Genomic DNA, 13,261 nt, shown 5'->3' on the forward strand with positions numbered 1-13,261 from the left:
TTCCAGCCGGGCAGGGCGGGCCGGGCCGCGCTGTTCCCGCCGGGCTGGGGGCGGCCTCAGGGGCGGCCCCGTCGCTTCCCCGCCGCTTTCGCTTTCGTTTCCCCGCCGGGCCCGCTCGTTCCGCGCCCTTCCCGCCGAGATCCCGTCTCGGTGGGATCCCAGTCCCGGTGGGATCCTCGTCCCGTTGGGATCCCGTCCCGGTGGGATCCCGTCCCGTTGGAGCGGCCATGGCAAGTGCCGGGACCGGGGGGGAGCCGGGGCCGCGCACCGCGAGGGGCCGGGCCGGGAGGGGCTGAGGGGAAAGCGCTGGAAAAGGATCTGGGGACAAGGGATGGAGGGTCAGGAGCCAGGGAGTGGCTCCCAGTGCCAGAGGGCAGGCATGGATGGGACATTGGGAACTGGGAATTCCTGCCTGGGCTGGGGCTGCCCCTGGATCCCTGGCAGTGCCCAAGGCCAGGCTGGACATGGGGGCTTGGAGCAGCTTGGGACAGTGGAAGGTGTCTTTGCCCATGGCAGGGCTGGATTGGGATGAGCTTTAAGGTCTCTTCCAACCCAAACCAGTCTGGAGTTTGCCAGGAAGCACCAGCAGGACCCGTTGTCAGCAGAGCTGCTGCCCCATCCCTCCCTCCCTCCTCATTCCCGGCCCATTCCCGGCCCATTCCCGGCCCCTCCCGCAGCGCCCATCCCTGCCTGGGAGCAGCTGCTCGGCACAGACGCGTCTGGGGAGTGATTCAGCACAATCCGTGTGTTCTTGGGTTGCTTTTTTTCCCCTAACCCCACTAGCAGGCCCGAGTGTTGCTCCCAAACACCAGCTGGGAAGGTGTGAGGGCTGTCTGGCAGCCGAGCCGAGCTCCGGCTGTGCCAGGCGTGAGAAAATCCCCGTCTGCATTCCCTCCGTGCCGCCTCTCGCACGGGCCTCGCCGCCTGCTTAATTGGCTGCTGTCATTAATTAAAAGCTCCTGGCGCTCGGAATTCCATGGAGCCCCTCGCTGGGTTTGTCCCCAGAGCCGTGGCGGTGTCCAGGATTGTGGGCAGGCATCGCTCCCTCAGCAGCCCCTGCTGGAGCTGCGATCCTGTCCTAGGCAGCCCAGGAAAAAAAACAACTTAAGAGAAGTTTAAATCTTAAAAGAAGCTTAAATCTTAAGAGGAGTTTAAAGAATTCAGATGTAGTGACTGACCTCAAGTGCAGTTACTGACAGCTCGTTCCCACAAATTTATCTGCTTTCTTCCGAAAAGTCAGTGAAGTGATAAATGTAGTCAGTGCTCCACAATGTGCAGTGATATTGAATATCAGAATCACAGGAAACCACGTTACCAGGTGCAATTTCTCACCTCCCAGGTGAGAAACTGAAATTTAGGGCTCATTGTTCCTGCTTTGAGAAGATGCTGAGAGGGTTTAAAAGGCTGAGATCCCGAGTTTAACAAGGAATCTGCCCCTTCCACTCTGCAGGGAATCAATCCCTGCTGAGCATCACATGCAGTTACAATTTTTCTTTCTCTTCTGATGCTAAATATCAGAATCAGAGGAAACCACGTTACCAATGGGACCTTCCAGCTGAGAAACGTAAATGTAATGCTCATTTTTCCTGCTTTGAGAAGATACTGAGAGGGTTTAAATGGCATTTAAAACCATTTTTTAATGCAGATGCCTGAGGCAGCCTGGCAGGCACTGAGATCTGATTGGGCAGGATTAATTAACCCCTAAATGCACATTACAAAGTCCCCATAAAACAACTAAGAAACTGAAAAAAAAAACCAAAACAAAACAAAGAAAAAAAAGAGACTGTAATTCCTACCATTCACACCTAAAGCCTGAATTTTAGCTGTTTTGAAAATGAACATGTTTTGCTACATGGAAGCAACAATATTTATTTATATAATATATTTTATAATACATAATATATATTATATATATTTTATAATATATACTTAATATAATATAATATAACATTATAATAATATATAATATAATAATAATTATTGAAATGTGTTAGTATACATATTATTATATATTAAATGTAATTATATACAAAATAATATAATTATAATAAAATATAATACTAAAATATATATTACATAAAATATAATATATAAAACATAATATATTATATATAATATATTATATATAATATATTATATATTCTATGTTATATATTATAAAATATAATATGTAATATATTTTAATATGTATACAATTAGTATCTATAAATTTTTAGTATATAAAATGTATTTTATATACTAATGATATTATATAATATATATTAATGATAATAATGTATATAATATATATTATTCTATATTACATCTCCTATATATTATATATATAAAGCAAGAAATTATATATAGAAATTATATATATTATTTTATATATTGTATATTATAATATATAATAATTATATAATAATGATATAATATGTAATATATAATATATAATATATAATATATAATATATAATATATAATATATAATATATAACATATAATATAAAATATATTATTTTTGTATATTATATTTTATATTAAATACTATTTTTATATATTATTATATATTATATATATATTTTTCAGAGATTATGCATTCTTCATTGCTACTTTCATGTATTGCTGTTTGAAAATACAAGTTTCCAGACTTGACATATGGGTGTGAACAGTGTGTATCCATTTAAAAAAACCCCAAAAAATAGCTGAGGGGAGCGGGAGCCTCTGCAGGGCGGGAATGTGGGGGTCCCTGCTGACTTTGCCACCCCTGCCCAGGCTGCCCGAGGCACGAGGACAGTTGTCATCGCTGGTGTCCCAGCTGGCCTCCTGGAGGATGAGCTCCTGGCTGACCTCCTCACCATCCACTTCCAGAGGTCCCGGAACCACGGCGGGGACGTGGAGCAGGTCACGTATCCCACGCAGAAAGCTGGAGTTGCCTACGTGACCTTCGAGGATGCAGCAGGTATGAAATGGGTGTGTTTAGTATTGAAGTACAGCTGTGCCCTGAACGGTTTGAAATTGGGATTTCACAGAACCCGGGGGCTGTTAGAGTTTGAAATGCGAAAAAGCGTCAGAGCTTGGATCTGGGTTTGTTTTCAGTTGCGGAGCGTGTGCTGAAGAAGGATCAGCATCTCCTGCAGGACGAGAGGCTGCCCAGGCCCTTCCCCCTGACAGTGACCCGCTACTGCCACCAGGTGAGCTCCTGCCTATGGCACTGTCACTGCTTTCAGCGCAGGGATGGCACCCCAGGCAGGCTGAAAACAATTCATGGCTCAGGTAAACAGCAGTCCCAGAGGCTGTGAGATTTATGGCCAGCAATCGGCCATAAAAAATGGCCACAAGTTCTTTGTTACAGGGCAGTATATCACTTTATAACCCAATGGACAGTTTCAAAAGTTTATTTTGCTTTTCTAACCTATCACCTTTACTTACTCCTGTTGCAATGAATATACTTTTATCCAGTGGGTTACTCTCACATGTACACACAGATGCTTCTATTACAACTTCTCAACTCTCAGCTTACTCTATACAAGTTCATTTCTATGTTATAAACCCTTCACCATCTTACCAATAGTTGCTTACTTACCTAAATTACTTGAGATGTTCCTTACTCCTTACTTACAACTATAGAAACAGAAGTTTGTGATTGCTTAATGTCTGTGTGCTTTATTTTTACATTCTTTATTTTTACATTCTTCCAAGGCTGCAGATAAACCCTCCTGTGTCTTTTAAAGTTTCTGTCTTTCCATTTCCCACACCTAATTCATCTAATTATGCTTCATGCCTCATTAGCCACTCCTTAACTTCTCCCATTGACAATTCCAGGCCTTCCTCCGGGTCACCTCCACCCTCAGCATGGCTGTTTTCAGAGATCACTTGGTTTTAGAAGATTTGGTGGCAGAGATGAAGCAGCAGAGCCCAGCTTTGAGTTTTGGGCCTTTGCAGCGTGACGGGCACATTGCAGTGCAAGGGCCCTTCCCAGCACTCCGAGGGCTGAGAGATTTCCTCCTGCTGAAGGCAAAATCCCTCCCAGAGGAGGAGAAAAGGGACAGAAAACCCCACCAGAGAGCGAGGAGGAAGCTGCAGGAGCACAGAGGTGCTGTGGAGATGAGGAATCCCGCCCGGAATGCGCCGAGGGAGAAGCAGGTGCTGGTTCTGGACACGGATATCTATCACTACATGAAGCGCTTCCACGCCAGGGCCCTGCGGAGAAATGATGCTGTCATTTCTGGTGTCACTGATGGTGACATCACCACGGTGAGCATTGAGAGTGCTGCTGAGGCACAGGGATTAAAAGCCAAGAAAATGATAGAAAATTACTCGGCAGAGCTGCAGAATATTTTAAGGAAGGAGAGGATTTGCCTCAAGGAGCCCAGCAGGGCTGGGAAGCAGAGGCTCAGGCAGCTCTGTGAGAGGCTGAAAGCACAGTACCCCACAGTGCTGACCATCCCTTATGACACCCACCTGGACGTCGTGGGCACCTCTGCAGACGTTTTTGGGTTCACAGAGGAGGTGAAGAGGCTCTCCAGGTAGGGCTGAGGGCTCCTGGGGCTTGGCTTTCTCACCCCGTGGCACTGGGATGTCACTCTGTCCCGCTCACAGGCTGGCAGCTCTGCACCAAATTAAGCTCAGAACAATAAATCAGTGATTTTTGCATCTTGCATGGACTTGGGGACCACATTTCCTTTGGTACCTCAGAGCATTCTCACCCCAGCTTGCTGTCAAGGAGTACATGATGAAAAAAGAGATTTTTAATTTTTTTTTTAAGCTGGGTGTGCCAAGCATGTAGGAAACACTGCAGGGGAGTTGTGTGTGAGGTTCTGTGAGCAGCCAGGAATGGGGACCTTTTGTGGCCCTGGAGCTGCAGAGGGACCCCTGGCAGAGCAAAATGCACATGGAATGGACAGGTTGAGAAAGCCTTGCTAATTCTGCCCTGCAGGAAACAGCCAGTTTGTTTTCATAGGAGCAATAATGAGGTTTTTCCCAGCTGTAAAGGCTTCTGCAGCATCTCTTGACAGCTCGTTATTTAGACATGAAAGTGTGTCCAGAGATTTGATGGGAAAATGTGGGGGCATTCAGACTTTGGAATCAGATTCTGTTTATGCAAATCTGATTCTGTATCCATTACAAGGGCACAAATGGAGGGTTGTATAAACCAATTTAGAAAATGGCTTTTATTTTGTGATATCTGTGTGTTTAGAATAATTTCTCAAAACATCCAGAGCAGCTTTTCTGTCTGATGTGCAGGCAAAGTTTGAGGGGTTTATGCCATTAAAGAAAAGTGTTGTTAAAACATTGTGTCTGTGTTATTTTAACCAAATCCCAGATTTTTGGTTGGAAGCTCAAACCTGAAGCCCAAGAAACGCTCGAGTCATTTTCTTGTCATGGCTGATTCTCCAGTGCAATGCAGCCAGTGAGAGGTGTTTAAGCACCTTTGTGTACTAAAAATGTATTAAAAGTGTATTAAAATGAATTAAAATTGTATTAAAAATGGGTGTCAAAGCAGCAAGCTGGTGAGCTTAAGTGCTTTGCTGAATTGGGAGAGGGGAGCAATATTTAAAGATATTTAATAATAACAATAACAACATTAACAAATTAACAACAATAACAACAACAAAGTGATAATAGTAAAAATACTAGTAATAATAGTAATAATAGTAATAATGATGATAATGATAATAATAATAATAATTCTTCATCCTTTCCAAGTTCCCCTGTGCTCTGCAGGTTCTCCAAGGGGCTCAGGGATGGGAAACTCTGGAAAACTCCCCCAGAGCTGTTTGGGTTCATCCCCACAGAGCTCAAGCAGAGATGGGAAGTTTTTCAAACTTGTCCAAGACAAAATCCTCTATGCAGGATAACCCTTTAATGAAATTAGTGCTGTTTTCCAGTGTCCACATTGAACTTCTCATCTTTTTTTTTTCTTCTGAAGTGCCTAATTTTATTTTTTTCCTGATTCAGAGCTCTGGTATTTCCTATTTTTTGCTCAAAGCAGTGGCTGTGGTGTCTGTGTGAGCCCTGGCTGGTGGCTGCTGCCTGAGGGTGGTTTTTGGTGGTTTTTGGTGGTTTTTGGTGGTTTTTGGGTCCCTTTGGGCACCAGCACAGCTGGCAGCAGCACTCCAGGTGTCCTTCAGCCCTGCTTTTGTGCCAAACAGCTCCTCCTTCCCCAAGGACCTGCAGGCACCACCTCGGAGTGTTGAAATCACAGCTGGATAAAGTGTTCTGTTTGAATCCTGCCTCAGCTCCCTTCCCATCATCGCCTTTGCCCCCACGGCCTTGGCACCCCTTCAGCTTTATCCCGTTGTTCCCAGGGCTCTCCATCTGCTGCTCTCATTCCCAGGATGTGCTCCTGGACACAAAAAGGGCTTTTCTGCCTGGGCTGTTTTGTTTGTGGAGTGCTTTGGAGAGAGGCACGTGGGGAAAGAGGAGCAGGGGAGCTGCTGTTGTGCTCCAGGGCTGCTTTTCCAGCTTGGATCGGGCTGGGAATGCCCCACCTTTGGCCCTGGGATGGATCCAGGGCTGCTGGTTTGGGATGCACAGCCAGGACAGCACCACCAGTGAAACACTATGGTGAGGCCTACGTGGCCTGAAAGTCAAAGTCCGGCTGCTGAGGGGGAAAGGCCGACGCCCCTCTGCAATTCCTGGCCAGCGCCCCTCGGCGTCTGAGGGCCTCGGGCTGTGCTGGCTGCGCCCGGCTCTCACCGCTGGTATAGGGGAGGAACGGAGCTGACCATTTCCCGGGGGTTAAACCTCGGTTTATTGAAAGTGTAGCAGGATCCAACGTGGGGAAACCAACCGGGGAAGTGGCCCCAAATAGGGGGTGAAACAGGAGTATAAAGGAGGGGGGGTGTGTACAGGTGGAACTTACAAGGAACCAATTAGGAAGGGTGAGGGGATGGATTTCACCAAACCGACATTTAAGGGAAACCAATAAATACAAGGTAAGGGAGGGGCCCCGGGACCACAGCCAACCAACACCTCCAGGGGAACGAAAGTTCTGGAAAACCAGGAGGAGTGGGGGGGTGATTGACTGAGCCCAGGGAGGAGAAAAGATTCACTAAAAAGGGAAAAAGGGGCAGGAGAAATTATATAACTTGGGTGACAGACACAGGGGTAACCATGGTAACCTAACGGCCATCAGGGCTGTGGCGGGAAAAACTGGGGGACAAAACCATTTTACACTTAATAGGGGGAAACAATACATAAATTGGGGAAATAACACAAGAAACTTAACAACACACTACAACAGTCTGAGGGCCTCGGGCTGTGCTGGCTGCGGACCGGCTCTCACCGCTGGTATGATGAGGCAAGGAGCAGGACACTTCTCCAGGGGTTAATGTCGGTTTATTGATGTTACAGGGGATCCAACGGGGGGGAAACCAACCGGGGAAGTGGCCCCGAATAGGGGGTGAAACAGGATTATAAAGGAGGGGGGTGGGTACAGGTGGAACCAATCGGGAAAGGTGAGGGGATGAAGTTCACAGAACTGACACTCCATGGAAACCAATAATCAAAAGGTACGGGAGGGGTCCCGGGACCCCAGCCAACCAACACCTCCAGGGGAACGAAAGTTCTGGAAAACCAGGAGGAGTGGGGGGGTGATTGACTGAGCCCAGGGAGGAGAAAAGATTTACTAAAAAGGGGAAACGGGGCAGGAGAAATTATATAACTTGGGTGACAGACACAGGGGTAACCATGGTAACCTAACGGCCATCAGGGCTGTGGCGGGAAAAACTGGGGGGACAAAACCATTTTACACATAATAGGGGGAAACAATACATAAATTGGGGGAATAACACAAGAAACTTAACAACACACTACAACAGTCTGAGGGCCTCGGGCTGTGCTGGCTGCGGACCGGCTCTCACCGCTGGTATGATGAGGCAAGGAGCAGGACACTTCTCCGGGGGTTAATATCGGTTTATTGATGTTACAGGGGATCCAACGGGGGGAAACCAGCCAGGGAAGCGGCCCCGAATAGGGGGTGAAACAGGAGTATAAAGGAGGGGGGGTGGGTACAGGTGGAACTTACAAGGAACCAATTAGGAAGGGTGAGGGGATGGATTTCACCAAACTGACATTTTAGGGAAACCAATAAATACAAGGTAAGGGAGGGGCCCCGGGACCACAGCCAACCACAACCTCCAGTGAAACGAAGGTTCTGGAAAACCGAGAGGAGTGGGGGGTGATTGACTGGGTCCAGGGAGGAGAAAAGATTTACTAAAAAGGGGAAAAGGGGCAGGAGAAATTATATAACTTGGGTGACAGACACAAACTGAGGGCAGGGGTAACCATGGTAACATAACTGACATAGGAGCTAATGGCGGGAAAACTGGGGAGGGCAGAACCATTGACATTGTGTAGGGGGAAACAATACATAGATTGAGGAAAATCATACAACAAACATACACACGACAACAAAACACACATTGCTTCCCTCACCATCCCACAGTTTCCAGTCCAGAAAACAATGGATATTCAGCTAAAACCCCTCCACTTGGTCACTGCCATGAATATTCCAACAAATCCAACCAAACCAACTCTGTGTCAGGGCCGCTCAGGGATTTGCCAGCTCTCTTTCTCACAGTTATTTTTATGGCAAGCAAGGCTCTGCTGTCTCTATGAAATTCCACTTGAAAAATATTTGTGTGTGTTGGATAATATCCTGGGAAGCAGCTGTTATTCCTGGAGCTCTTGGTTGACTCAGGACTCTCAGGTTTGCACATTAATTTGAATAAAAAACCTGCTCAGGAGACCTCAACAGAATATTTGTGCCCTTCCCCAGAAGGGGAGAAATAAGAGTTGTAAAAATACAAAGCCTGGTTTTGATTTGAGGCACAACTCCCACTGGAAAATAAATTTAAAAATTACTTTAAAAACAGCAGAGTGTGAGCTCAGTTCCTGGCAGCACCTGGCTACAATCAGTGGGGAAAACACCTTAAAAACACCCTAAAAACAGCTTAAAATGCCTTAAAACCACGAGGATTTGAGGGACATCCCTCAGCAGGAAAATCTTGGCCAATTTGGAGGCCGAATCCATCTCGTGGCTGTGCTGAGGGCTGGGGGAGGCGATGCAGCAGGAATGATTGACCGGGATCCCTCAGCATCCCTGACACAAAGGGCTGCTCCCGCAGGGAGGGAGGACAAAGCCTCCCTATTCCCATGGCACCTGTGCATCCCATTATGCAGCAAGGATGGATGGATGGATGGAGCCATTCCTGCAGGGAGGAGGGACTTCCATGAGGAATAAAAAGCCCTTTCTGCAGATTTCTTGTCCCTAAAGCCGCCCCTGCCACCTCTGAGATGTGCTCAAACTTTGTGTGTTTGCTCCAGCTGCAAAAGATCTCTCACATCTCCTGAAAAACTGCAGCCCTAGAAGGATATTCTGAAGGGATATTCTGCTTTTGAGAACCACGTGTTTTATTAATTAACCCCCAGAATGATGTGCGAGAAAAATAAACAGAGTTAATAACAATTATCTCATCATCTGAGGCAACTTTCACACCCACACCTTCCTCAGGCCACGCTGGAGACTGGGAAGCATCCAGCCCAGATGGAGATGGGAATATTCACCCGCTGAGCGTGGCTGGTGAGTCCCTGCAGCCATGCAGGGCTGGGGAGAGGAGATGGATTCTGCAGGGATCTCCCTTGGCTCCAGGAGCAAACCCTGGTTCCTGTTCTGGTGCGCGTTTGTGTGGGAGAAAAGCAGCTGTGACCCTGCCCAGCGGGGCTGGAAATGCTGGGAAAGGCTGGGAAAAGCTTGGAAAAGCTGGGAAATGCTTGGAAAAGCCTGGAAAATCTTTCTGATTGCTCAACCCTTCCTAGGTGGCTCCCCCCTCACATCCAGGGTGGTCGGTGTCCCAGGATCCATGGCTTCCATCCAGTTTCATTCCAAATAACTCCTTGGGGCTCGTTCCCTTCACTTGCTGCATTAGCAGTGAAAAGTCCTTTCCCACCCCTCTCTTTTAAATTAGAGAAATCCCCTGGGTGCACTTAACCAGCTTCACCTAAATTGGAGGATGGGAGTCTTCCCTGATTTCTGAAGATAACCAGGCACCCCGGCCAAGGGGGTGAAAAACAAGCATTAATTTTTAATTGTGATTTAAAGCAAACCAGAAAAATTTAGTAAGGCTGCCCAATTCAGGGGTGACAGCACCTGGTCTGCCTGTACTTAATTTTTCCCTGAGTTGTAGAAGCTGTAGAACATCTGCTGGAAAACAAATCCCTTTTTCTACTAACACAGCTTTCCTTTGTCTCCTGACACCCATCAGTGACCTTTGAAGAAATCTCCAGAAAGGAACTCAGCTAAGGGGAAACACCACATCTGCAGCAGCAGCACCAGTGCATTAAATGCATTTATTAAATGCATTAAATGCATTTAATATTATATTAAATTTATTAATATTTATTTATTAAATATATTAAATTATTAATATAATATTATATTAAATGCATTAAATGCAGCAGCACCAATGCATTAAATTTAACTGCATTAAATGCGGTTTCCAGGTGCGTTTTCCCTGTCCTTTCTGCTCCTTTCTGCCATGGGAGCAGTGGGGATCAGCACCTGGGGGAAATGAAGTTGTGGAGAATTCTCTCATGGCGTGGCAAAAGCTGATAGGCCAAGAAACATTTATAACGTGTTGTGATTAGGAAATATCTGGCTTCTGATTGTGGCGGTGTGAATTGTGTTGTAATTAGGAAATATGTGGCTTCTGATTGTGATGGTGTGAATTGTAACATCTGCATTATCTCATTCTTCCCATGAGAGTGAAAATGGACTAAAAGTTTTTAAAACTCCTCTCAGCTACCCCAGCTCTGGGTCAGGAAAGGGCTTAACCCAACAAGCACCTGCCACCCACAATACCAAAGGGGAAAAAAAACCAGGATAAAATACTGGAAAAACAAAGTTCTGTTGTGTTTGCACAGCTGGAATAGTTTCATTCTCCTGGAACCCCTGGAGCAGGAATGCTGGGGGTGGGATGTACGAATGGCATCGCCATGGGGTGCTGCAGGAGAGGTGGGATTTCTCCAGGCTGGGATTTCCTCAGCTCAGCCGAGGAACAGGAACCCCATTCCCTGTTCCCTCTGGATGCTCCCTGCGAGCCCCGAGTTTTCCTTTTGGGGTCACCCTGGGCTCTCATCCCTGCCCGGGCTGGACACGGGACAGGAGCAGGTGCCGGAGCTTGTCCCATCCTCCTGTTCCTGCCAGCTCGGCGACACAAGAGGGAGCCAGATGCTTTGGAGCCGGAATTCTTTGGAGCTGGATGCTTTGGAGCGGGAATTCTTTGGAGCAGGATGCTTTGGAGCAGGAATTCTTTGGAGCCGGATGCTTTGGAGCGGGAATTCTTTGGAGCAGGATGCTTTGGAGCAGGAATTCTTTGGAGCCGGATGCTTTGGAGCGGGAATTCTTTGGAGCAGGATGCTTTGGAGCAGGAATTCTTTGGAGCCGGATGCTTTGGAGCAGGAATTCTTTGGAGCAGGATGATTTGGAGGCGGAATTCTTTGGAGCAGGATGCTTTGGAGCCGGAATTCTTTGGAGCCGCAGTTCCAAGGTCTGCGCCGAGTCCTGCCCCCCTGCGGGAGGAGAAGAGCCGGGAGCGGGTCCTGCTCCAGCCTGGGGCATCCTGAGGGGAGCCCGGCTCAGCTCACCTTGCCCTGGAGGAGATTTTGGGATCGGGTCCTGCTCCATCCTGATCTCAGCTCACTTTTCTCTGGAGGAGGTGTTGGGATCAGGTCCTGCTCCATCCCAGAGTTTTGGGAAGCCGAGCTCAGCTCACTTTTCCCTGGAGGAGATTTTGGGATCAGGCCCTGCTCCATCCCGATCTCAGCTCACCTTTCCCTGCAGGAGATGCCGGAATCAGGTCCTGGCTCAGCTCACCTTTCCCTGGAGCTGATTTTGGGATCAGGTCCTGCTCCATTCCCGAGCTCATCTCACCTTTCCCTGGAGATGTTGGGATCGGGTCCTGCTCCCTCCTGGAGCTGCTGGAAGCTGAGCTCAACTCACCTTTCCTTGGAGGAGATTTTGGGATCGGCTCCTGCTCCATCCCAATCTCAGCTCACCTTTCCCTGGAGCTGATTTTGGGATCAGGTCCTGCTCCGTCCTGGGGCTGTGGAGAACCCAGCTGAGCCCACCTTTCCCTGCAGGAGATTTTGGAATTAGATCCTGCTCCATCCCAAAGTTTTGGGAAGCTGATCTCAGCTCACTTTTCCCTGGAAGAGATTTTGGGATCAGGTTGTTCCTGCTCCATCCCGATCTCTGCTCACCTTTCCCTGGAGATGATTTTGGGATCAGGTCCTGCTCCATTCCTGAGCTCATCTCACCTTTCCCTGGAGATGTTGGCATCGGGTCCTGCTCCATCCCAATCTCAGCTCACCTTACCCTGCAGGAGATGCCGGAATCAGGTCCTGGCTCAGCTCACCTTTCCCTGGAGCTGATTTTGGGATCAGGTCCTGGCTCAGCTCACCTTTCCCTGGAGCTGATTTTGGGATCGGCTCCTGCTCCATCCCGATCTCAGCCCACCTTTCCCTGGAGCTGATTTTGGGATCCTGCTCCATCCCGATCTCAGCCCACCTTTCCCCAGAGTTTTTGCAGCGGCTCCTTCCCCCCTTTCCCTGCCCAGGCTCCTCTCCCAGCCCCTCATTCCGCGGCCCCACAAACCCGAATTTCACCCGAGACCGTGGGTGCGTGAGAGGAGCAGGAGCTGTGATTAACCCCTCATTAAACACGGGGTAATTAAACCGTGCTGTGACCAACCCGGTGCCAAATAAACCCCATTGTCCATCCCTGGGGCCAGGTGAATTGGGAGCAGGGACCGAGGGGGTTTTTGGGGTCCTTTCCACCCCAAACCGCTCCTCTCTTTGTGTGGGGTGTTCCTTTGTGTCCCCCTGCTCTGATCCCGGTTTTCCTGGGCTCCCGATCGATCCCAATCCCTCCCATCTCTCCAAAAATGGATTTTGGAGGGGAGACACCTCCAGCTCCACTGCACCGAGGAATTTAACCCTTCCCTTCTTCCCTTCTCCTCCAGGCTGCACTCAGGGGCACCAAAACTGTCACTTGAACCACCCTGAAACAAAAATTAAAAAATTTAAAAAATAAAAATTAAAAATTAAAAAAATTAAAAATTAAAAAAATTTAAAAAATTAAAAAATAAAAAAATAAAAAAAATAAAAAAATTAAAAATTAAATTTTTTTTTAAATTAAAAAATTAAAAAATTTAAAAAATTTAAAAAAATAAAAATGAAAATATTTTAAAAAAATTAAAATTTAAAAATCTAAAAAT

The 13,261-nt window shown here is 47.3% G+C and overlaps 1 protein-coding gene across 1 annotated transcript; it reads left to right on the plus strand.

The window, feature by feature from the left end:
* RBM43 (RNA binding motif protein 43) lies at positions 1-5,443 on the plus strand. Its single transcript, XM_074547836.1, has 4 exons — positions 1-230; positions 2,754-2,940; positions 3,078-3,172; positions 3,804-5,443. Exons 1-4 carry the CDS (start codon positions 228-230, stop codon positions 4,509-4,511), a joined length of 993 nt encoding a protein of 330 aa, XP_074403937.1. The 5' UTR covers positions 1-227; the 3' UTR covers positions 4,512-5,443.
* Positions 5,444-13,261: the final 7,818 nt, after the last annotated feature.

This window comes from Zonotrichia albicollis, chromosome 10 (genome assembly GCF_047830755.1).
Source record: "Zonotrichia albicollis isolate bZonAlb1 chromosome 10, bZonAlb1.hap1, whole genome shotgun sequence".
Lineage (NCBI taxonomy): Eukaryota > Metazoa > Chordata > Aves > Passeriformes > Passerellidae > Zonotrichia > Zonotrichia albicollis.

Coding starts and splice junctions, on each gene's coding strand:
- RBM43 (XM_074547836.1), top strand. Junction 2,941..3,077: donor GACCTTCGAGGATGCAGCAG/GTATGAAATGGG, acceptor GTTTGTTTTCAG/TTGCGGAGCGTGTGCTGAAG. Junction 3,173..3,803: donor TGACCCGCTACTGCCACCAG/GTGAGCTCCTGC, acceptor TGACAATTCCAG/GCCTTCCTCCGGGTCACCTC.